The sequence below is a fragment of the Lathyrus oleraceus genome, chromosome 7, assembly GCF_024323335.1.
Source record: "Lathyrus oleraceus cultivar Zhongwan6 chromosome 7, CAAS_Psat_ZW6_1.0, whole genome shotgun sequence".
Taxonomy (NCBI): Eukaryota; Viridiplantae; Streptophyta; class Magnoliopsida; order Fabales; family Fabaceae; genus Lathyrus; species Lathyrus oleraceus.
The window spans coordinates 511720184-511747821 of record NC_066585.1 but is presented as its reverse complement, the minus strand read 5'-3'; the positions used below and the strand labels follow the sequence as shown (position 1 = coordinate 511747821).

General features: G+C 30.0%; 1 protein-coding gene across 1 annotated transcript; it reads left to right on the top strand.

The window, feature by feature from the left end:
• Nucleotides 1-5165: 5165 nt before the first annotated feature.
• LOC127107403 (protein DETOXIFICATION 53) lies at nt 5166-11232 on the top strand. The gene is made up of 2 exons (XM_051044679.1): nt 5166-5387; nt 9829-11232. The coding sequence occupies exons 1-2, from the start codon at nt 5202-5204 to the stop codon at nt 11230-11232; spliced, it is 1590 nt and encodes a 529-aa protein (XP_050900636.1). The 5' UTR covers nt 5166-5201.
• Nucleotides 11233-27638: the final 16406 nt, after the last annotated feature.

Here is a 27638-nt window from a genome sequence, read left to right as displayed (position 1 = left end):
GACAAAATTAGAATATGACGAAATGTGCCATTTATCTTCACTTCTGCTCTGGTTTGTTTGCCAAACTCAAGCAGTAAGATCCAACAACAAGTATCACACGGAAAGACGCACATAACATATGGGGCCTCACTCTAGATGAGGACACGTGATTTCATCCTCTAGCGTTTTCTCCACCATTAGATCTAATCGGACGACAATCCGCGTGAGGTGCCACATATCATTGAGATAGTGTTAACCACCTGCACTATATAAAGTCCAACACACATTATTTCATGTATTCTCTCATTCAAACACTCATACTATTTTCTCACTCATTTAGTAAGTTGGGCGAGGAAGTATTAATATTGTAGGTCTACCCCAATCCCGTCGTATTAGAAGCTTACTCCATTGCACCAGAACACCATTCCATTTGATTTATACCCATTTCTAATTTAAATTCAGAACAACTTCCAGAGGAAGTCTCACTATCTAGAAATGCAAATATGGCCTAAACTGTTATTCCCATACAAATAATACTCTCCTCCAAAACAATTACTCAATACCCATCCTCCTCTCAATAGCCTAAATTTCCCTCCATTGAATTACAATTCAAATACTTTAATTTTTTCAATAAATCTAAAAAATAATTTTTTTTATATTAAAGACAAGAGGTAACAATGTCTAAGATATTGATCATCCAATCCACCGTCTCCCATAAGAAAAACATGCCATTTTCAATCTCTTTAATACCAAATAAAGTTAAAAACATTGAAATAAATGATGCATACATGGAAAACTCATTTTAAAAGTATGAATAGAGTATGAGAAAGTCTTGTGCTGTCAATTGGGTTGAAATTGCTCCTTGGTATCATGCTACAAGGGAGTTGCTTTCCAATTTAATTTCTGGTCCCAACAAAAATCTAACATATGAGAATGGTATATTATTCTTAACTATACACGCATGCAAAAGTTAAGTACGGCTAAGAAGCATTCATTGGTGAAAGTACAGATAAGGAGACTTATTAGCATCTGGTGATTAAACTAGTGAAAAGATTCTGTGGTCTCAGATCCTGAGTCAACAATAGTTGTAATACTCATATAAATGAATAATGCATGTATAAAATTTGCTTTAAATTGCAACTAGATTTCCCAATAATCATGACAGCAATGCTTAAATCACTTAAATATTTAGTTAAATCAATTCAATTGATAAGTGTGGGGAAAAATTATATGAAGGTTGGGAGTCCAAATATAATTACTTAATGAATTATAGTTATTAAGCTATTTGACCAAAATTAAAACAGTTCAAAATATTAATACTTAGTTGATTTTCTGCTATTTTAGATGACTTTGAAAAAAACTCTTTATAAAAATAGATATTCTCCATTAATAAGAATATTCTTTTATTTTTTCTTATTAAATAACTCTCCATATTTTTTATGCTTATTGTTGACATGTTGAATTTTTAATCTTTTTATTTTTATTTTTTTATTTTTTTCTAAAACCATCTCGAATTAAACAATGCTATAATTATAAATGTGGCCCGTCATTTTAATAACATCAACAAAAATAAAATATTATATTTAATTTCTAAAAATCTTAAATTCATGTTAGTTCATGTTCATAGCAATTCTCCATGCAGACACAAAGGATATAGATAGGGTTGGAGTTCAGCTGGCTGGTTATGGCAATTGAGTTATATATGGACTATGGACTAGATACATTGACAATCAAATATATAAAAAAAGAATTCAAATTCACTTATAATAATAACCGGAGGGTGTACACTATATGTTGGACTCGTTTCTGATAACCTCTTATATTGGGACTCGGATTCATAAATGGCTCTTGCATGTTAAATTTATCTCGTTATTTGTATTCACCTCTTAGTAATGGCGTCTAGTTCTCCACGTGCATTTTCGGCGGTGGTTTGAAATTTCCTATATCTCTGATCAGTTGAGAGTAAATGTTCTTTCTCTGATTAGAGGATTCTTACACATCGTTGCCTCTTCCTTTGTCATTTCTAACCCCTTTATCTACATTACTCTTCCCATCCTTGAAGTAATATTTCTCTTTCTCCATTATCTCTTCCATTGAATCAACATATTTCAGGGTAAAATACTCGTTGAAGTGTTCGATCTATAACCCAATATGAAAAGCTCCTAGGAATATCTATTAGTTCTAATTTACAAGTTTAATAGTGGCTTCATTGAAACAATCTACGTATTCATGCAAAGGTTGGGAATGCCACTCTCTCACATTAAAGAGACATGTGATGGAGTAATTTTCAAGATAAGTTATGGTAACTTGTCATAGAGAATATGAGAATATACATGTATCAACACAAGGCTATCTGCATCATGATTTAAGAGAAGAGGTATTGGAGTAAGCACTAATAGAGAATAAATATTGGGTTTGTTCTCTTTGGTATCATGACTTTGTATTCATTTTAATATTTTTATTTACATATGAAAGTCTTTAGAATAATTAGTTTGTTTAATGGTATATTAAGTATGACTTAATCGTGAGACCTCATTAAACATATGGACATTATTCTAAAAATATTTGTAGTGAAAGTTTACTGTCAAATAGAACAATAATGATACAAAAAGACTATTATACAAGTAGATTGATGAGTGTATCTCACATGTCATGGGTATGAGATATCAATTCTTCACATAAGAATACATATTAAGAGTAATTGTCATACTAGATTAATTCACCATGAGAATACTGTATAGTGTGTTATGTAAGTGTCATGAGCTATTCTCATATAATAGTGGTGTATGTTATCCTTCACCCTAAAAGCAGTATAGACCCTAAATGTGGATTCGAGTAATTTATTGTCTTTCAAAGTTTTTATGTAACAAGATGATCATAAAGATGGTTGAAGGATACTCTATAAATCATGTTGAGGGAAAAAAGTGACCTAGACAAGATTTCCCCTCCTATCTATAAGCGAGTAGTATCTTTAAGCCTCATGATAGAGTATGACAATAAAATGCATACTCGTGCTCACATAAATGAATATGAGATATCTATTTATATTTATTGAATTCAATGCATCAAACTATCTTGCGACACTTCAACTTCTTTTGTGGCACATCATTTATTTTTCCACGTGCCATCTCTAAAAATCCATCTTTAATTTTCAAAAGGTCAAAACATATTAATACTCTCTATAAAAGATCTTGGGTTCGAATCGTGACATATGAAAAAAAAACAATAATTTGATATTTTATTATTGACTTTTTTATTTTTTAAAAATATCATACCGATTTACACACATAAATATATTATTATTACATTTAATAAAATACATTATAAGAAAAATATAATTAAACTTTTAATAAATCTCAACTATCGTTTTTCAAAATAAAAAGAAATTTTGATTATTTTTTACTTAGTGTCAATGTAGCATAAACATCGAACAAAAGTATGTACCTAAATCATTAAATCCTCCAATTCTTGAGGGACTCGCCTCGAGAAAAGTATGAGGGACTCGCCCACAAACTATCACCGCCTCTCGAGGCTAAGCCACACAAGGCATCTTCTCAAAATCAAGGAACAACAAGAGATCAATAAATATACCTTCTAATACGAGAATATTATCATTAAAGAGACCATGAAAAGAGATGTTGCAAGAAAACTTCAAATAAGGAAAAAAAACATATATTGTACGAAAGAAAAGACTTATGAGTTGTAAAGAGGGACACAACCTATCTAAGCTTCGCGCCTGAGGGACTTAACTATATGACTCTCTTTCCAAAATAAATCACCCCAGGCATTTAAATCAAACATCGTCCCCAAGCAACCTGTGTTATAGATGTCTGAAAAACGTAGAACATTGAATTTAAATCACTTCTCCCTCTCCATCATCTTGTGCTTAAGGATTTGTATAATGGAATAATCTTATTAGGCCTAAGAGAAGATGGTCTACAAGGAAGCAGGACAAGCAAATACACTAGCATCGGGCAAGCAAACAAGTTGCACCGCATGTTGCCCAAGATATGCAATAGCTCATCCAAATTGGTCTTGGGCAACCAAAACTAGATTTATTATCTATCTGTTTAATTGAATGTGGGGGTGACATGTTCCCCCCAAAAACTTACTAAAGAGGTCAATCAATAGAAAAATTATCCTCCCCTCATTGTCAGGTTTCCTGGTCAATGAGTCTCTATAAATATCTCAGACTTAGAGCTAAGTGGGTCACCAAGTTCTCTCATAAATACACAAATGAGATCTCAATCACCATTCGTGGGAGAGCTCTCGCCACACTCAAAAATTCTAAACTCTTAGACAATTCTACACAATTAGGAATTCTCTCTTTATATATATTTTTTTAATAAGTACATCAGGTATTCAATATAGTGTTTAGCTTAAATTGCATCACTTGAATTTAGCTATTCTTCCACTTGATCAAATAATAATAGATAAATTTTATTTATTAACATGGTTTTGTGTATGTTAAATTGTAATTTTCAACGTTCGGTATAAAACTTGTAATTCAAAACTCAAAACTCTATTGTACTCAATATTACTATTCTAGAATGTATCTTTTCAAACAATACCAAAGAAAACATCCTTTAAATTTATAGTATAAATAACAGGAAAGCTAAAGAAATCATTACATTGTTACTCGTTTTTATCATAATTTATTTTCACATTATAATAATGGTGCGATGCGATTACGAACACTATTGTAACTGCGACTGCATCACATAATGCGGTATGCAAACTAAAACTTAGTTTGAGAAAAAATATATTTGTTGGTTACAGTCCATCTAAATTATTGTACTCTATTTGTTGATAAGTTTGAGTACTTTTTGTACTTTCATCACTAAAATATTTATTTATTAAAAAAAACATAGGTTATTACTATTATTATTTAAAGCTAAGCTTTTCTTTATGGGATTTCTTTGGCTACATGAAAACTCGATAGTTTAAGCATTCAATCATTTCAAAACCAAGTTGATAATTTGTTTAATTTACTTTACATTTCATCACTTTTAAGACATTCTAATAGTTCTTTTTGCCTTTTCTCTTTTTCCCGAGATGGGGAGGATCAATGTTTTTGCCGTTGTTTTTTTGCTTCCTAAAGTGGTTTTTATAATGTTGACATGCAATATATATTATCCATGAATGCAATTAGTGTGTTGTATTGTACTTTATAAAGTTAATTCATTTTTGCTATCTTATTTTGCAAAAGGTTTGGGAGAAGCATGTGCAATGGTGTTGAATCTCGAGGAAATATAAATGGTGAGGTTGTGATATCAAAGGTTGAGAATTACCATGAAGAGAGAATGCGAAATATAGAAGTTGAAAGAGATTGTAACTGTGGCACAAGTTTTCTTCAAAGTTTGCATCATCATCTCAATGCTCTTCTTCCTACCATTTCAATATCAGAGGTTGGTAACTCCTTTTCCTATCTCTAGTGTTTGTTTTAGTTATGAATTTAACCATGTTTCTTTCATGTTTCCTTAACTCTATAAAAAAAACAAGGGTGTAATACACAGATTTATTAAAATAACATCGATACCGATTTCAGTTTTGAAGTTTATTGAATTTCCTCTAATTTTGTGACAACAAAAAAAATTAATATATAAATCAATTATCTATATTTTATTTGTTTGTCATTAAAATATTTTATATGTATATTAATTGTAAGAAAGTTAGAGCATATTTTAAAATTAAAGAAAATTTTAAATATATCTCGTAAAAGTTCAGTGTATTTTCCAAAAAAAACAAAAATCTTTTATTATTAGTTTAAAAATTTTAAAGATTTTAATTTATAACAATCATTAATATATATATATATATATATATATATATATATATATATATATATATATATATATATATATATATTTAAAATAACAAATTTTATTTAAATTCATATATTATAAAAAAATATAATAAGAGAGATATCATTGTCAAAAACTAAATCGTAAATCAACGATGTATATTCATTTAGTTGAACTAATACGTATCGATTCCACTCAATATTTTTAAAAGATGAATATTTAAAATATTTTTAAAATCTCTTAAAAATATATGTTTAATGTATTTTTGTCTAATTATTTTAAATGAATTTATATTTATTTGATGGTTCGAAATTTGATATTTATATGAATTTATATTAAAGTGTTAAGTGAACTTATATTAAAGTGTTAAATGAATTTATTTTAAAGTGTTAAATTGATATTTTAAAGTGTTAAATGAATTTATATTTATTTGATGGTTTGAAATTTGATAATGTGACATTGTTAAGTTAGACTTGAAAAGTTGTTGCAACATTTTATTTTTCGATTTTATTGATAAAATGTTATTCATGTGAAATTTATTGTTTTTATATATTTTCTAATCAACAATATTCCCTTATTAAAATATAATTTATATTAATACAAAAATGATAAAACAACTTTAATAACTAAGCATATAACAAAAAGATCGAAATCCCGTTCCAATTAAATATGTGGTCAAATGTGCTAATAAACTACTTTTAATTTGTACCAAAAAAAGGTACTACTGTTTTTAATGCCGATATTGATAAGTTAAATATTTCTAACTTAGTTCGAACTTGATTACATTTTTTCTACGACAAAATATCTATACCAAATATTTAAAAGGAGGGAAGTTTTGAATTGATTCAATTTAATATGAGTTTTTTTGTGAATAGGTTTTTAAATATTTAAATTTATAGATTATATTTTTAACTAATATTAATATTTTAAATATATGTTAAAATAAAAAATTTGACATAAAATATAATATATTAAAAATTAATATAATATGATGAAATTTATCAATTATATGATTTATAATAGATTTAAAACATATAAAATAAAATAAGAATTAAAAATTTAACGAATAAATATTTAAATACTGCACCACAAAATTAATAATATTTTTTAATTTTAATCTCTAATTAATATTACTTTAATTATTTTCAATATTTGTTAAGGGACACTTTAGTAGAAATACTATTCTCTTTTTTATTTATTCTATTTTATTAATAGTGTGAAATAATCAATTGAATAATTTATTATGGAATCAAAGGAGTATCTCATTAATATATTTAATTGATAAAAGTTTTTTAAAAAAATTATTATTGCCTTTTTAAAGAAAAATATTTAATATTTTGATAAGTTATTTAAAATATAAATTTTTTAAAAATATAAATTTTTAAATTTTTTAAATATATCAGTTATTTTTAAATCTTAAAATATATATTTTTTGTTAAGAATAAATAACAAAGTCAATATTAAATAAGAAAAATTTATAACCTTAGAAGATGCCTCGATAAAACCAAATATCACAAATGGCAGACATATGCCCATGAATATGATTTCAGTTTTCAGCTTCATTGTTGTGTTGGCCGAGTCAGCATTGTACTATTCCATATTATTAATATTCTTATATACAATTATATGATATTAACTATTATAATTTTAATATTCTACGCGTGCGTGTGTTAACTTTCATCATCATATAATAAACCATTTCTTATGATTCAAGGTGTTACCTATGACTTGTGAATATTTTATTTTCTTGTCTTATAAATAACTTATTATTATATGATGTTTCAAATTCCTCTTTTTTCAATAAATTTAGGGTTACACGTAGATTACTACCTTAATTGCTGTTATGGTTGGGGAAAACAGTTATACATTGTCTAAAAATTAAAAAATTTATAAATTCAACAAATCACATTATAAATTATAAATAAAACGATCACACTTATTAATCAGACAAATCACAATTTATAAAGAAGAATAAAATGAGAGTTCAGACTCACATGCACGCACCTTAGAATCCTTAGCTTCGATTAAGGGCAATTAATATGATTGACTCAAATAGTTTCACATTATTCAAAAATAAAAAATAATGATGATTTATATACAACATTAATACATTTCAATATAATAAAACCCATTTTTTTAAAAGACAAAATTGTTAGTTATCACACTCAAACAAACCATATCTTAAAACTTTAATGACGGAAATATTCATGTATTTGTAGAATTACAGTCTCTCATTTTTTTAATTTTTTCTTACTTATTTCTTATCATTTTGATTTGTTGGAATTTCTTATTAAAAAATATACATTAATTAAATAAATTTTCAAGTATCCACATTTTCAATATAATTTATAGGTGTAATTAGTCGTCAAGTCCCTTAACTTAATTTAATATTTCGCTTTAGTCTTTAAACTTAAAAAATATACACTTTGGTCCCTTAAAAACGGCTGCGTTAGTATTATTAGTCCCTTCCATTAATTTTTCTGAAAAAAAAACGTTAATTTTTGTCAACGTGACATGACAACTAGAAAAATGACACACTGAGTCAGGGAATTTATTTTAAAAAATTGATATTTTATTTAAACTTTGATTTTTGTTTTGTGGATTAAAAATCCCCGCAAATTATATATAGGATATTTTAGCATCTTTAACTTTGAACTCACAAATAGTACTTCATCATTAACATATTTGAGTCTATCTAGTTGAAATAGTGCATTAAACAAAAATTGACAGGTTTTTTACTCAATTTAATCATGTCACAACAAACTCATCCTGGTTAAAAAATTCTATGAAGTAAGCTGTGAAAGAAGTAGTACATTTATTGATGCTAGAGAGTATGAAATCAATTAGAAAACACAATTATAGTAGTAAATATCCTTAGATACCAACATATATAATGTTCATCAAGACTCATAGGGAGACCTGTAGTATACACCAGCAAGGAACATAACAAAATATAAGAAACATCAAGATCCACCAACGATAGATGAGAAACGCACATAATGCATGTGTTGCAGTCTTTCTCTATGGTCTTTGTTTTGTTTATGTCATGAAATAATGACAAGAGGAACTGCAAAAAGAAAGTATATTTGATAAATGAAAGAGTGATGAGTGACTTAAGATACTAAAACCAAATCTAAAACCAAATATATAGTAAATCAGATCTGGAATCAGATCTAAAAATCAAACACACAACAAATCCTTCATTTTGCTGTTTCTGTAAAAAAAAAAAAAACAAAGAAAGATAAAGGAAGATGTTAAAAAGGAAACAAAGAAAGATGAAGGAAGGGGAGGATGTGAAAAGTTTATGGATGAGGTGAAAGAGAAAGAAGATGGTGGCTGCTAGGGTTTTGGGAAGGGAGGAGAAGATATTTTTATTTTTGAAATTGCAGTGTTTGGTATTAAAAAAGAAAAAGAAAAAAAAGTCAAAAAAATCACATCAAATATTAAAAGTCCATTAGAATGGTCACGTAGGCAGGCAGTAATTAATATTTTTTTCTAAAAATTTAACAAAAACGATTAAATAGGCTAACAGAACAGTTTTAAAGAACTACAATGTAACGTTTTTTAATTAAGGGATTAAAATGAAATATTAAATTAAGTTAATGATCAAAAGATGCATTCAGCCTAATTTATGAGTTTTTAAAAACCTGGATTATTTTAAAATAAATTTAGAAATGTGAGTTATTTAGGTAAAAAAATTCAAATAATTCTACATATTCCACATAAAATACATATTTATTTTATTGATGTCATTTTTAGAAAACTGTGTGTATCATTTACTGTTCATATTTTTTATTAACCATAAAAGACATCTTTACTATAACTGTCAAAATCCTAAAAGAAAATGTATTTAAAAATTTTAGAGAGGTATAAATGATCATGAAACTAAAATAGTATTAACATAGTTTTGTAGTATTATCATTTCAATCAACTCTTGGAGAGGAAACTTATCATCTGTTACGCCTAGAAAATCATTATAAATGATTTATATAAATAAGTTTTTGTTGAAACATATTCAGAACAATGCAGTTTTGCATACATGCAGGTAAAAGAAGAGTTGAAATCACTCGCAAAGATTGCAGGTCCGATAACAATGACAAGCCTAATGATGTATTCTCGATCGGCAATATCAATGCTATTCCTTGGTCGTCAAGGAAGAGCAGAGCTAGCCGGGGGTTGCCTAGCCCTCGGCTTCGCCAACATCACCGCAACTTCAATTCTCAAAGGTCTAACAATGGGAATGGATCCAATTTGTTGTCAAGCATATGGAGCCAAAAGATGGTCAGTTCTAAACCAAACACTTTTGAGAACATTATGTCTCCTCCTACTTGTTACAATCCCAATTTCACTTTTATGGCTTAACATGGAACCACTACTTCAATTATTAGGTCAAGACCCTAGTGTCACAAAAGTTGCACAAATTTACATGTTATACTCAATTCCTGAATTATTTGCTCAAGCATTTCTCAATCCATTGAGAACATTTTTAAGAACTCAAGGCTTAACACCACCAATTACCATGGCTGCATCAATTGCAGCACTATTACACCTACCAATCAATTATTTCCTAGCTACTTATTTGAAACTAGGTGTAAAAGGTATTGCATTAGCCACCGGAATGAACTCGATAAACATGACATTAGGAATGTTGGTTTATATTGTTTTTTCAAATAAACCACTTAAGCCATGGCAAGGTGTTACGATATTTGACTCTATTTGTCATGGATGGAAACCATTGCTTAGTCTTGCAATTCCTAGTTGTCTCACTGTTTGTTTAGAATGGTGGTGGTATGAGATAATGCTTTTTCTTTGTGGTTTGTTAAGTAATCCTCAAACTTCGGTTTCGACAATGGGAATACTTATTCAAACACTTGGTTTTCTTTATGTGTTCCCGTTTTCACTTAGTGCGTCTTTGACAACGAGAATAGGTCATTCATTAGGGTCAGGACAAGCCTCGCGTGCAAAAGGAACCGCCATAATTGGAATTTTGATAGCGGTTTTACTTGGAACATTGGCTTTTGTTGGATTGATTTTAGTGAGGAAAACTTGGGGAAGATTATTTACAGACGAGGTGCAAATTATTGATATGATAAGAAAAATACTTCCGATTTTAGGGTTATGTGAAATTAGCAATTGGTCGCAAACGGTGTCATGTGGGATTTTAGCTGGAACCGCGCGTCCTTACGTTGGTGCTAGGATTAATTTGTGCGCGTTTTATTTAATTGGGTTACCGGTGTCAATTTTTGCTACATTTGTGTACAAATTTGAATTGGTAGGTTTGTGGTATGGGATGTTGGCAGCACAAATTTCATGTGTTTGTATGATGGTGTATACTTTGGTTCAAACTGATTGGGGACAACAAACTAGAAGAGCAATGGAGTTATCTCAAAAATCAACCGAGCAAGAATGTGTCATTGATGAGGAAAGTGTGTTGCTTGATTCTGTCTAAGTGATTGTTTTAGCAACACATTTTTTCCCTTCAAGTTACATTTTATTAATAGGTGAGTTTCATGTTAATTTCGTTACAATAAAACTAAGTCCAATTTGTTTAGTGAAATTCATGATATTTTCCCTATGATAAAGTGTTGAATTTGAAGAGTTTGCTTTTAACATTGATCTGTAATTTAGTGAATGAGATTTTGAAATTTGAATTTTTGTGTGTAGTCTAGATAGTCCTTGTAAGTGTATAAGTCTCTTCCATTTGGAGTAATTTTATTTATTATTCATTCTTTGTAATAGGCAATGCAACTGGCAAACTTGCTGGTTATTAATTCTTTTTCATGATACATATAAATTCATTATTGTGTGCATAAGAAAAGCAAGTTACTTGGGGAACAACTCGTTCACAATCATGGCTTGAATGAATATTTTTTTTACTAATTAGCATTTATTTGACTCCTTTATGAGGTAGTGTGTAGATATACCTTGAATTCCTATGCATTAAGATCCTTCATAAAATTCATATTAGTTTCCTGTTTAAGAGATTTCTTATTGGGGAATCGAATTTTCAAGGGTTAAATTTATATTTTAATGGTTTAAATATGTATTTTATTTTTGAAAAAATATATTTTTTTTGAAGTCACTAAATTATTTTTATTTGATTTTGGTCTTCTAAATTATTTTTTATTTTACTTTTTAGTCCTTGTAAAATCAATTTATATTGAAATTGATATTTACAATACATAGATATTGGATTTTAGTTCCTCTAATAATAATGACATAACTATTAAGTAAATATATTATATATTGTAAAGATTAATTTCAATATATATATATACATCGGTGATTAAAACAATAAAAGAAAAAGATTTAAAATAAAATATATTATAGATGTGGCGTACAATCCTCGCCCCTACTCGCGTATGTGTCCTTTTTGAACCTGGTATTTCTAGAAGCATCTCGCTCCTAAGAGCTGGATTCATCTGGCCTTTGCACGGAGTCACCCTTGATATATTTTTGTAGGCGATCTTTTCAGATTAGACATTTCATCTCCTTCTTGAATTGATAACAATCCTCTGTATGGTGCCCTTTCACATTGTAGACTTGCACCATCAGCTAGGCTCAAGTCGCACGTCATATAACTTGGGAGTTGACGGTTGTGGAATGTCATACATGTGGAGGACTTCTCTCCATATATGCTCACATCGAGTGTTCAAAGGTATGAAGCTCTCTACGGGTTTCCCTCTTCTCTTGAACGTTGTCATGTCTCTGACAGGCGAGGTGTAGTGATTCTTTCAGGGCTGCTGTGAGTTATCAAGATTAGAGTACGCTTGTTCGAATATCTTCCTTCTTTTTAGAATTTATTTCCTCTCCTTTTATATAAAAGTTCACACATGTCACTACCTTAGTTAAGGAAGCAGCGGACCTCTAGGCGAGGGATTCATTTAAATGTTACACCCTGAGGCCATTTTGAAATGCTTTTACGAGCATTTCCTAGTTGGGGTGACGAAATTGATTATTGCCTCATTGAAATGGGCGAGATTATCTCTAAGAGATTCAGACGGACCTTGAAGAGTGTTGAAAAGGATGGCGGCGACCATCTTTATGTGCTTGTTTACTGAAAACAGGTGGACTAGTTTCTTCACTAACTCCTGATAGCTAGTGATGAAAAAGCTAACACATGCTCATGTACCACCTTAGGTCCGCATCTCAGAAGGTTCTAGACAATACCTTGCATTTCAAGGAGTCAAGGGCCTTAATAATTTCCATATGCGTGTTGATGGAGGCGATATGCTCCCACAGGTCACTCCGTCCATCAAAATTAGTCAACAAGGGAGGCTAGAAATTCTCTGGCACTAAAACCTCCCATTTTCATCAGAGAGAAGATATGAGTCTAATATTTCAACCTATTTTGTATGGTCATCCTCCTGCTTGCATTGTTGTATATGGAGAAAGATATCCTCCAAAGTATGATAGTGGCAGCGTAAGTCGTACATGGAAGCTCGCATCTCTGTCTTGGCGCTTTCTTTATTGTCAGACTCATTGTTGCCAAAAACTTATGCCTTTTTATTCACGATGATGGATAAAGGATTTGAACATGGGGAAATAAATCTAGTTAAATTTTGTAAATAGTGGCCTAGTTCAGTTTTATCAGGCCCCACCGTGGGCGGCAATTATACTTGATAAAAGTATAATACAAGATAACCCCTATTGATTAAGGGTTGTTAAAGGCTTTTAGGGTTTTTTTGTGAGGTTTAGGATAATGTGACAATCGTCTCTAGGAGACGAGTAAATGGGATAGTTAATCCCCTATTATTTAGGAGAATGTGATAAATTCCCCCCTTGACTCCCTCTTTGCATTGTTGTGGACTGGGACATATGACTTCCACATTTCTCTTGGAAGACAACCGATATGTGAATATACCAATACATAAGTCTTATGGAACAAAATCCATTGTTGATGATTATTCTCATTTTTCCTAATGTGTTGCTTCTTATTCTAGTGTAATTTTAGTCTAGTTCTTCATCATCAAAGTGGAGTCCAGCGTACTCCTAGATTTTTGTTACCAACTTATCAAACGATAACAACATATTCTTTCTTTTTCTATCCATTATATGATGAATCATAGCACTGACCCAAATTGTTTCCATTTTATTAGCAAGTCGCCAAACCACTGCAACATTGGTTTTGGTTAGTTTTCCAAAGTTATGCTTCCTTGGGATAAGAATGTGTGTGACCACAAAGTAAGCTAAACAAATATCTAGAAGCATTGAGCCTAACTTTAAATGAGTAGGGATGCAAGCACTAGGGTTATCTAGGAAGGAGACAACATCATGTATAAGAATAATCATTATCTGCTTCTTCACCAGCTTTGTACTCTGAACTGGTACATAAAAGGTTGCTGATCTTAGCAAACTCTTCAAGATATATTTTGATTTATTTCATGTTCACTTCATTAGCAAGGATCCCCTAACATAGTTGAGATTTGAATATAAGATTCTCACTAGATTTGGAAACTTCTCTTCAGAGATGTCACATATCAAGCTCCTTAGTCAGGCTTCATCGAACAACTACAAAAACTCCTAATCTTTAAAAATATTTTCTTCCAAGTGGTATTAATAAAGTATTATTATTCTTGCATAATCTCTATTGAATTGATCCTCTTGCGCTTGAGGTTAAAAGAGCTATGAGAAGTGAGTTGCAGTTGAAGAGCTTCCAAATGTACACATTATTTTAAGAGCCATGATGATGGAGTCTACAAGAGTATTTGCAAAAACATAGAGCAAACAAGAAGAAGAAGAAGAATAAAGTGTGTAGAGGATGAGAAAAAGAGAGAAGGGAATAGTGTTTTTGTAGGATGCTTCTAATCAATTATCTCCCCTAATAATTGATTAGGACATTAAATGTGAGAATCTCTCATAATTTAATTTGTTGGAGGTACTTAGTTTCATATGACATAATTGATTATACCTTAGGGTTAGTCAATTATGTGGAGCAAACTTTTGAAATTTGAAATTCAAATATCCCCTAATCAATTATACCCATGTCTAATCGATTATTTTGATTATTTTCAGCGCTTTTTGCTCCTTTAGGGCCTTGGCACGTGATTTGGCTTGGTTGGTTACTTTTGGTACCCTTAAATTTCAGCAATGCACCCTTTTCCGTAAATTTTCCAATTTTTGCTTAGCCCACTCGCTACACACATAAATAACTCAAACCAAAATAATATTAACTAAGCGTGAAAAAAAAACAATTGCCAAACAATTTCCTCAGATTTTTTCCATTCAAGTTCTACCAAGTATTTTACCTCTAAAATTTCAAGATATATTGAGAAAACTCCCCTTTATGAGGGAACAACAAACCATTGTAAAACAATTCATCTATGTGGATTGCTTGATACGAGAGCTAACTCAAACATCCTAAAGAGTGACACAATCATCAAAGATCCTAATATTCCATAGCCATCAGGACCATCATGATTGTTAACACCACAATCAATACCAACGAACACCTTAATCAAACAAAATTATTTAGCACCACCATCAATGTTAACTATTAGATTAAACACGATTGTTGAGCACCACCATCAATGCTAACGGTTTGATAAATCTTTATCAAGGATTATTAACCATCATTGAATAAACACCATCAACTCTATCAAACTCGACCAAACATTCTTAGGATCATCACGAGTCATCATACTTATCTTGTATACTCATATTATCACATGCTTTGTATAACTTTATTAAATTTTCAGTAAGCCCCTTTAAAGTTGCAAAGCATTTCCTGCAAAATAGATTAAGTTTTGAACTTTGGTACCCAAATCTTTTTGGATCATAGTGTGTTAGTAACTTTAAGAGATATCGAGTTATTCCCTTTATACCCTCTTAATTTATCATAGAAAAAAAGGCCCAAGATGACCAAACTTGTTACAAAATTTGTATTTAAAAACCAAGGTTTATATTTCTTTCTATTATGGAAAATATTTTTAAGCAATCTATTTTTTTAACTTAAACTATTTTTATTAAATGAATCCATTTAATTAGATAGAATTAAATAAATCTAATATTTACCCTTAGTTAATTTCTCTAAGGTTTCATACAAGCTGATTACTTCATTTTTCAAAGATTCGCAAGATTCACATTTATCTGATTTTAAGTATTCTCTTCTAGTACTAGCAATTTCTTTACTAAGAATTTTATTGATATTTTCCAAGAATTCAATATAATACTTAAAATCAAAAATGTTCTTCTCTAATTTCTCATTTTCTCTAAGAAGATTAGTAGTGAATTTAAATATTTGTTGGCGAGTTAAAGAATTTACCTCAATATAATCCATTTTATTGTATGTGGCTTTATGAAAAGTATGTTCTTATTCCTTTGGTGATTATTCAAGTATATTCTTGAAAACATCTTTGCATAAATCACTTGATGTTTCCTTCATTAATTCATCACTCGTTGTTACATCTTCTTTCATAGAAGACTTGATACGAGGGATCTCTGAAAAATTCTTCCAGAAATTGACTCTTCACAAACTCTTATGGATGTTGTTTCTTCCTCATCTCTACTTTCAAAGATTATTCTTGTTGAAGTTTCTTCACGTATTTTATTTGATAAAGCTTTTTCACTATAACTCTCCGGATAATTATTCATCTATCGAGATCGTTCGTTCAAAGGCTTCTACTTGTGTTGATCTTTCATCTTTTGGTATTCCTCATGATGACGATGACAAGGAAAATGTGATGTTTAAGAAATGCTGATATTTCTTCTTCTTCCTTGAGTTGCTGGACCAACTTCTTGAGTTTCTTGATGATCTCCTCATTTCTATATTCTTTCTGAAACTCAACAAAGACACTAGTATCTTTTGATATGAGGATATAATCAGATCACTGATTCTAACTCTTAATTCTTATATAGTGGTTAGATAAAACTTTATAATATACCCTCTAAGACTTCTAATGATTGAGTATGTTGGAACAAAATTGGTTTGTCTCATATCCTCCAAGACCTCCCGTTTTGAAGTTTATTAAAATAGTATTGACATTTCCTCTAATTTTTAGTGACAACAAAAAATTATAAATATATATATGACAATTACCTATGTTTTATTTGTTTAAAACTAAAATATTTTGTTAGTATATTTAATTTTAAGGAAGTTAGTGCACATTTTAAAATTAAAAGGAATGTTAGTGTCTTTTTAATATATCTCAGAGGAATTTAGTGTATTAAAAAAAACACTTTTCTTTTATTAATAGTTTGAAAAAATTAAATATTTTGACTTATAACAATCAATAATTTATATATATATAAAATAAAAAACGTATTTACATTCATATATAATAAAAAAATACAATAAAAGAGATGTCATTGTCAAACACTATATCATAAATCAACAATATATTTTTATTTAGTTAAAGTAACACGTATCGGTTGACAACTCTAAGATGAATATTTAAAATATTTTGAAAATTTCTTAAAAATATATGTTTAATGTATTTTTGTTTATTTATTTTAATTTTATAAAATACAATCTCCTCATTTCTAATGAGACTTTAATTCCCAAATTCCACAAGTATTAATATTTTTTCTTACAATCTAGTGTTAAATGAATTTATATTTATTTGATGGTTTGAAATTTGATAATGCGACATTGTTAATTTAGATTTGAAAAGTTGTTGCAACATTTTGTTTTTCAATTTTATTGATGAATTGTTATTCTTGTGAAATTTACTGTTTTTATATATTTTTTAATCAACAATATTTCGTTATTAAATATGATTTATATTAATAAAAAATGATAAAACAACTTTAATAACTAAAATCATGTTAAAAAATCATAAAGCATATAACAAAAAGATCTAAATCCCGTTCCAATTAAATATGTGGTCAAATGTGCTTATAAACTACTCTTAATTTGTACCGAAAAAGGGTACTAATGTTTTTAATGTATTAACTAACAATCTCGATATTGATAAGTTAAATATTTCTAACTTAGTTCGAACTTGATTATAGTTTTTCTAAGACAGAATATCTATACCAAATATTTAAGAGGATATATATATATATATATATATATATATATATATATATATATATATATATATATATATATATATATATATATATATATATATATATATATATATATATATATATATATATATATATATATATATATATATATATATATATATATATATATATATATATATATATATATATATATATATATATATATATATATATTTATTTCTTGTAGGAGTATTTGTGATATAGTTTGGATTTGTTTTGGAGTAAAGTTTTGAATTGATCCAATTTAATATGAGTTTTTTGTGAATAGGTTTTTAAATATTTAAATTTATAGATTATATTTTTAATTAATAATAATATTTTAAATATATATTAAGTAACAAATTTTATATAAAATTTAATATAGTATGATGAAATTTATCAATTATATTTAAAACATATAAAACAAAATAAGAATTAAATTAAATTAATAAATATTTAAATATTATACCGTAAAATTAATACTATTTTATAATTTTATCTTATAATTAAAATTATTTTCATCTTTCTTAATACTTGATAAGAAATACTTTATCTTTCTTTTATTTGTTCTATTTTTTTAATCTATATAAATCGAGAGTCATTTATTATGGAACGGAAAAAATATTTCATTAATATATCTAACTCATAATTATTATTATTTTTAAAAAATTTATTAACATTTTAAAGAAAAGTATTTAATTTTTTGATAAGTTAAATATAATTTTTTTAAAGAACGTATTTTTAAATATTTTAAATATATCAGTTGTTTTAACTTTAAAAAATATATTTTTGTTAAGAATAAAGAAAAAAGTCAATATTAAATAAGAAAAATTTATAACCATAGAAGATGCCTCGATAAAACCAAATATCACAAATGGCAGACATATGCCCATGAATCTGATTTCAGTTTTCAGCTTCATTGTTGTGTTAGCTGAGTCAGCATTATACTATTCCATATTATTATTATTCTTATATACAATTATATGATATTAACTATTATAATTTTAATATTCTACGCGTGCGTGTGTTAACTTTCATCATCATATAATAAACCATTTCTTATGATTCAAGGTGTTACCTATGACTTATGAATATTTTATTTTCTTGTCTTATAAATAAGTTATTATTATATGATGTTTCAAGTCCTCTTTTTTCAATAAATTTAGGGTTACACGTAGATTAGCACCTTAATTGCTGTTACGGTTGGGCAAAATAGTTGTACATTGTTTAAAAATTCAAATTAAGCACTCACACTTTTTAATTCAACAAATCACATTTTAAATTAAGAACTCACACTTATTAATTCAACAAATCACATTTTATAAAAAAAAAAATAGATAATATTTTGTAGTCACAATTATGTGCATTTTAAGTCAACTCGATCATTGACATTAGAATGAGAGGTTGGACTCACATGCTTCCATCTTAGAACCCTTAACTTCAACTAAGGACAGTTATTATAGATGGACTAAAATATGACCTATTATTAATCATACCATACACAATGCTTCCAATTCTGCTTTCATAGAGAGTAATGTCTCAATCATCTTCTTCTCTTCTTCAGTTTTAGGATATCACATAACTAAATGCTTGGTGTTGTGACCTAAAAGAGTGTTAACAGTTTTAACATCAAACACTATAAACAATTTCACCATTTTCTTCAAGTAACAAGATTGAGATAATAACATATCACTTTTCCCCGCAATATATCCATCCCTATTAGATTCAATAAGATCTTTCATTTCAAATTTTCTTTGAACTTAGTGATCTCTTTCTTGCTAGATCTTACCATCAACATATCATCAACATATAAAAGTAGATAGAGAATGATTTCCTCGTTCCTCTTTATTATGTATACACAACTATTATAACCAGTTCTCACAAAACCATGTATAAGGGAACTTCTTTGAATCGACGATACCACTTCCTTAGGTTTTTCTTCAAATCATACAAATATTTCTCCATAAGACATATTTTATCCTTATGTTGTACAACATATTGAGATTTTTCTATGTAGGTTATCTTTTCAAGGTCTCCATGTAAGAGAGCGATATTGACATATATTTGTTCCAACTTACGATTATATTGATTCATTATAGTCATGAGTACCCTTATGGAAAAATGCTTTATCACATATGAAAAAATTTCATTGCAATCAATTCCTTCCACTTGAGTAAAACCCTTTACTACAAGTATTAATTTATGCCTTACTTATTCAATCCCCAAAATACATTCCTTATTCTTGAAGATCCACTTGCATTCAACAACTCTTTGTCTCTCAAGTAGTCTCGTAAGTTTCTAATTAAGGTTCTTATCTAATGAGTTAATGTATCCATTCACTACCTTCAAGAATTTATGACTCTCTATGCTTTCAAATTCATCCCTGAAGGTCTTTGGTTATGAGTCTTCTCTGTCTCACTTTATGAGTTTTCCCATCCATCTTCCACAATTTATATCCCTTCAAACATTAAAGATAACCGATAAATACACATTTCACAACTTTAGCTCAAACTTGTCTTAGTTGATATGCAAAAATTCCAAAGCTCTAAAAAATATTAAAACTAGAGTAAGTCTACTAGTTTCCTGCTACAAACCTTCTATAGTGTCTTGAAGTCTATTCATATGGATAAACATTTATGGATAAAGTAAGTTGTAATGGAAACAAGTTCACCATAGAAACTCTTGGATAACTGAACTCCTAACAACATCAACCTTCCCACTCTAAAATGTTCATATTCATGTGTTCATCTAGGTCATTTTGTTGAGGTGTGTCCTATATTAATCTATGCCTCTTTATATATTATTTCCTTCAAAGACTCATTAACTTTTTTTTGAAGTAGACTATACGACATTGTCAGTTATTAAGACTTTTAGTTTAGTTCCCAATTTATTTCCTATAAGAGTGTGTTAATCCTAATATTTTTTTAAAGGTGTCACTTATATTTAAAAATGTGAACCAATACTCTTATATTAAAAAAATCATCAAATATATTGAGAAAATATAAACCACCCTCATGAGTTTCTACCCTTGTCAAACCCTAAAAATTTGAGAGAACATACTCAAACAGTCTACTAGAATTACCCATATAGCTCTCAAACTTCATTCTATGTTTCTTTCCTAGTACACAACAAACACAAAATTCTATTTTTTAAATTTATCATTTCCTAGAAAAACTTGCTTAGATAGTTCAACAAAACATCTTTCACTAACATGCTCTAATTTCAAAGGTCATAGTTTAATTTTATCATGAAAGTTTTGACTAGATAATGATGTATTGTCAATAACAATAAAACCAATGAAAACATATAAACAAAATATTTTAGTCCTTTTACAATTATCACTGCACCATGCAAAATTTTCTACATGCCAAGTGAAGTTCTAGTTCATTAGCATAAATTAACAAACATTCTTTTAGAAAATAAATTTCACTTAAGTTTTGGAACATATCTCACGTTGCATAAATGAAACATATGGTTGTCGAACATCTTGAGCTGAATTGTCTACCATGAAATTTTCAAGACTTGCAATTAGAAGTTCAACAACTTCATCTTTTTTAGCTCCGAAATCTCAAAATTTTCATTCTTTGAACACATGTGATAAGAGCATCTATGCAACCACAATCTGAACATAATTACTCTTCCTTTCCCTCTCGGAACATCCTTATTGAAGTGTTTGTTTTTATAATAATTGAATTACTTGTACTTCGACTTGTAAAACCCCTTGTACTTGGACTTACAACAAGATTTTTTTCCATTTTGGTTTTTCCTACTCTTACTCCCCCGTCTTGAAACATTCAACTTATATCCATTATCATCAATATTCAACTCTTTCATGTTGTTTAAACCTTTGGTTATTATAGATGATTATAACTCCTCCAAGTTGATAGTGTCTTCCTTATCATGATTAATTACCTTTTTAAATTCTTAAAGTATCTAGGTAATAAGCTTAACAAGAGTGAAGTTTGTTAGAACAAGATTTTGATTCTACAATTAATCCTTAAGTTTTGATGATAACAAAGGATGAAATATTTTGGTATCCTAACAAAATTCTCTAAGTGTGCAGGGCTCTAACAATCAATGCATCTGAAGAAACATAGTATAAGCGTTAAGAAAATCCATAACAGCTGAACTTACAGTTGAATGCATCGCTTTGATGACTCAAGGCTCTGACCTTCTGTATCTGAAAGATCTCTCCTCTGAAGTCTCTAAGGCTCACTACATCTGAGGAACGTAAAGTCTAAGATAACTTAAGAGCTTCTAATGAACAGATCAGGCAACCATCTAAAGAGTACGAGATTTGAGTAAAGTATCTGAACTCCGCGCACTCTGATTCTCACCTATGAGAACAAATCAAGACTTAACAACGAAGTATTCCAAATACGATATAAATATATCTATCTATCTATCTATCTATCTATCTATATATATATATATCTATCTATCTATCTATCTATCTATATATATATATATATATATATATATATATATATATATATATATATATATATATATATATATATATATATATATATATATATATATATATATATATATATATATATATATGTGTGTGTGTATATATGGAGAAAATTAAGTACTCTCCTAAACTGCTATGGAAAGGACAACAAACTTAATGGAAATTAAGTTTCATCATTGGCAAAGATATCAGCATCAATGCATCATCCAACAATATCATCTTGAAGCACTATATAAAGGTCTAACCTTCATCATAACATGATACGAAAATACTCAACAAGAATTCTGCTCATCACAAATTCAAATACTCACTAATTCTTTCTTCACTCTTTCACACGAGTTTTTGCTCATCAGTGTGAGATTTAATTGTTCTTACTGTGTTCTTTCTACTTACCTAGAAGCATTAAACACCTCTTGTAATTCTTTAATATTTGTTATAATATTTCCTCAAGTGACTTGTGAAGTCTGTAAACTTGGGAGGGATAAGAGATCTTTGGACTCTTAGACATTGTTGTAATCTTTCAAGATTAGTGGATTAAGTCCTTTTTGAAGGTGAAATGACCTTGGTCGGGTGGACTGGAGTAGCTTTGAGTTTCAAGCGAATCAGGATAAACTTTTGTGTTGTTTGCTTTGATTTTTCGTGTGAGTGGTGTTTGGAAAAAATTTATTGTCTGGGAAAACTATTCAAACCCCCCCTTTTGTTTTTCTCTACCTTCAATTCGTATCAGAGCTTCGACTCTGTTATTGATTTTCAAATCGAACATTTAACAGTGTAGAGAGATCCAGCGCGAGAAAAACTTCATGACTACCACCAATGAAAGAGACAGCTACAACGCCAAACCTTCAGTCTTTGATGGAGAAAAATTTGATTATTGGAAGGATAGAATCAAAAGTTTATTCCTAGGCTATGACGCTGACTTATGGGACATGGTTACAAATGGTTATGAACTACCTGCATCTACTCCTAGAGTTGTCATTGCTAGGAACAAAATGAGTGATGATCAGAAGCGAGACTTCAAAAATCATCATAAAGCCATAACGATTCTGCCGAATGCCATATCCTACAATGAATATGAAAAGATCACAAATAGGGATACAACTAAAGAAATATCTGACTCCCTAAAGATGACTCACGAAGGGAACAATCAAGTCAAGGAGACTAAGGCTCTGGCCTTAATCCAAAAATATGAAGCCTTCAGAATGGAGAATGTTTTCTAGATTTTAAACTTTAATTGCAGGCTCAAGATTCTGAACAAAGGCTACACAACTGCAGATAATGTTAAAAAGATCATCAGAAGTTTTCCAAAGAAGTGAAAACCAATGGTCGCTGCCTTAAAACTATCAAAGGATCTGAACAATATAAGCCTGGAAGAACTCATCAGTTCCCTCAGGATTCATGAGATAGAATTAGAGGAAGACGAACCTCAAAAGAAAAGAAAATCAGTGGCTCTGAAGTCTAGACCTGAAAAACGTAAGCCATAAAGAAACAGAGCTCTTCAAGCTGAAGAAGAAGAAGAAGATGATTCTGAGAAAGACGACTCTGATGATGAAGAAGAATTGTCTCTTTTATCAAGAAGATTCCAACTACTCTGGAGAAAAAGGTACAATAACTTCAGGAGACCCAGACAGAAGGGAGATCGCTCAGATTCTACCTCTAGAAACAGACCAAGTAAAGAGGTAACCTGCTATGAATGTAAAGAACCAGGACACTACAGAAACGAATGTCCCAAGCTCAAGAAAGACAGTTCCAGAAAAGAAGGATTCAAGAAGAACTCCTTCAAAATTAAGAAGGGACTCATGGCTACCTGGAATGACTCTGAATCTGACGTCTCAGGATCAAACTCTGAACTAGAACATGCAAGTGTTGCATTCATGGCTACCTCATTTGGAAGTACATCTGAAAAGGAATCTGACCCCGAAGAGGTATTTTCTGATCTAGAAGCTTGCCTGTCAGAATCTCTAAGCTCCTATCATAAGCTTCGATAGAAATTCAAGGTCCTAAAAAGGGTCCATGAAGAAACTGTTGAAGAATGTGATAAACTTGAGATAGAAGTTTCTGAACTAAAAGGAAACATTTTTGTTTTAGAAAAAGAAAATGAATTTTCAACTAAAAATTGTTTAAAACGTGAAGAAACTATATCCAAGGCTCCACCAACTTCTGATACCATCATATACAAATATGAAAATGCGTTTCAAAAATTTCTGAAAAATGGGCTTGAAAGAAGAAAAATGGATTCTATGATTTATGGTGTTAGTCACAATAAGAAAAGAGGAATTGGATATGACTCTGATGAAGATGAACAAATACCTTATGGAGAGGATAAGCCAAAATCTCCTTTTTCATATCATTACACACACGTACAGACACAGGGTTTTAACAATACTAGAAAACCCAAAGTTTCTAGAAACTCTGGGAGAACTAATCATAAAGGACCCAAAAGATTCTGGGTACCAAAAGATAAAATAGTATATGTTGCAGGTATCCTGTGCAGCAATGTTAAAACAGCAATCATGGTACCTGGACTCTGGATGCTCGCGACACATGACGGGAAGAAAGCATATGTTCCAAAGCCTGGAACTTAAAGATGCTGGCTTTGTAGGATTTGGAGGAAATTAGAAAGGAAGAATCAGAGGTTCCGGAACAGTTGGTAATAGATCTCTTCCCTCTATTTATGATGTTCTTTACGTAGAAGGATTAATGCATAACCTGTTATCCATAGGTTAATTAAGTTATAACGGTTATGATATAATCTTCAATCAAAAAATGTGCAAGGCTATTAATCAGAAAAATGGCACAATTCTTTTCACTGGTAAGAGGAAGAACAACATTTACAAAATTAAACTTTTAGATTTAAAAGATCAAAATGTAAAATGTTTAATGTCTGGAAATGAAGAGCAATGGGTATGGCACAAACGCTTGGGCCACATTAGCATGAGGAAGATTTCTCAGCTAAATAAACTTGAGCTAGTCAGAGGCCTACCTAAACTGAAGTTTTCTTCAGATGCTCTCTGTGAAGCATGCCAAAAGGGAAGATTTTCTAAAATGACTTTCAAAAATAAAAATGTTGTCTCTACCTCTAAACCTCCGGAACTTCTTCACATTGACATGTTTGGACCTGTTAAAACAGCCTCAGTTAATGGTAAGAAGTATGGACTGATCATTGTTGATGATTATAGTTGTTGGACATGGGTAAGGTTTCTTAAACACAAGAATGAGTCACACTCTATTTACTAGTTTCTGCTCAAAAGTGCAAAATGAATTTAACTCTAAAATCATTAGAGTCAGAAGTGATCATGGTGGGGAATTTGATAACAATTTTTTTAAAGAACTATTTGATTCTAATGGGATATCCCATGATTTCTCCTATCCTAGAACTCCACAACAAAATGGAGTTGTAGAAAGGAAGAATATGACCCTTCAAGAAATGGCCAGAACCATGACCAATGAAACAAATGTCGCCAAGCACTTTTGGGTTGAAGTAGTGAATACACCGTGTTATATTCAGAATAGAATCTATGTTAGACCTATTTTGGAGAAGACTCCTTATGAACTGTGTAAGGGAAGAAAACCCAACATCTCTTATTTTCATCCATTTGGATGTTCTTGCTTTATCCTAAACACTAAAAATTATCTGAACAAGTTTGATTCTAAAGCACATAAATGTATTATGTTAGGATACTCAACGCTCTAAAGGTTACAGAGTATACAATACAGAAACATTAATTATGGAAGAATCAATACATGTCAGATTTGATGACAAACTTGACCATGAAAAGTCAAAGCTAAGTGATAGTTTTGCAGATTTAGAGATAACCCTCGCAGGCTTTAAGGAAAAGGCTATAGAATCCGAAGAAGCAGAAAAGAGAACTGTAGAATCTCCTGAAGCCACTTTAATCTAGAAAAGATCAAGAACTAGACAAAATGTATCTGAAAATTTGATTATGGGAAATAAAGACGAACCTGTCAGAACAAGATCAACATTCAAGGGATTTAAAGAAACGCTTCTGGGATTAGTATCTCTGATAGAGCCAACATCCTGTGAAGAAGCACTTCAAGACAAAGAACGAATTCTGGCAATGAAAGAAGAACTTGATCAATTTGCAAAGAACGATGTCTGGGATCTTGTACCAAAACCCAAGGGAACCCATGTAATTGGAACCAAATCGGTGTACAGAAATAAACTAAATGAAAAGGGTGAAGTGGTCAGAAACAAAGCATGATTGGTAGCACAAGGTTATAGTCAACAAGAAGGTATTGACTACAACGAAACCTTTGCACTAGTCGCCAGGTTAAAATCTATTCGCTTACTTATATCTTTTATTATAAATTATTCCATCAAACTATATCAGATGGATGTCAAGAGTGCATTTCTGAATGGATATATCTCTGAAGAAGTGTATGTTCATCAACCTCCTGGTTTTGAAAACTCAAAATGTCCAGAACATATTTTTTAACTGAAAAAATATCTATATAGTCTAAAACAAGCTCCTAGAGCTTGGTATGAAAGACTAAGTGCATTTCTTATGAAAAATGATTTTATCAGAGGCAAAGTTGATTCTACACTCTTTTGTAAAAACATCAGAAATGACCTCATGATCTGTCAAATATATGTTGATGACATAATCTTTGATTCTGCTAATCCCTCTGTCTGTCAAGAATTTTCTGAGCTAATGCAGGCTGAATTTGAAATGAGTCTGATGCAAGAACTAAAGTTCTTTATGGGAATACAAATCAATAAAACATCATATGTAACATATATTTATCAAAGTAAATACATAAAAGACATCCTGAAGAAGTTTAAAATGTCAGTTAGCAAACCATCAAAGACTCGCATGCACCTTACATGCATTCTGGAGAAAGAAGAGGTAAGTCAAAAGGTCTGTCAATAACTCTATCATGGTATGATATGTTCTCTTCTCTATATGACTGCTACTCGCCCATATATTCTATTCAGCATTTTTCTTTGTTCCAGATTCCAGTCAGACCCAAGGGAATCTCACTTAACAGTTGTTAAGAGAATTCTAAGGTATCTAAAAGGAACACCTAACCTTGGCTTGATGTATGGAAAACATCAGAGTACAAGCTTTCTGGATATTATGATGCAGATTACGCTGGAGACAGATTGGAACGAAAAAGTACATCTGGAAACTATCAATTTCTCGGAGGAAACCTCATTTCATGGGCTAGTAAAAGACAATCAACCATAGCACTCTCTACTGCAGAAGCAGAATACATTTCAGCTTCACTATGCACTACTCAGATGCTCTGGATGAAGAATTAACTAGAGGACCTTCATATATACGAGACTAACATTCCTATTTTTTGTGATAACACTACTGTCATATGTTTAAGTAAGAATCCTATTCTGCACTCCAGAGCAAAGCACA

Coding starts and splice junctions, on each gene's coding strand:
- LOC127107403 (XM_051044679.1), top strand. CDS start 5,202: ATGTGCAATGGTGTTGAATCTCGAGGAAATATAAATGGTGAGGTTGTG. Junction 5,388..9,828: donor CTACCATTTCAATATCAGAG/GTTGGTAACTCC, acceptor GCATACATGCAG/GTAAAAGAAGAGTTGAAATC.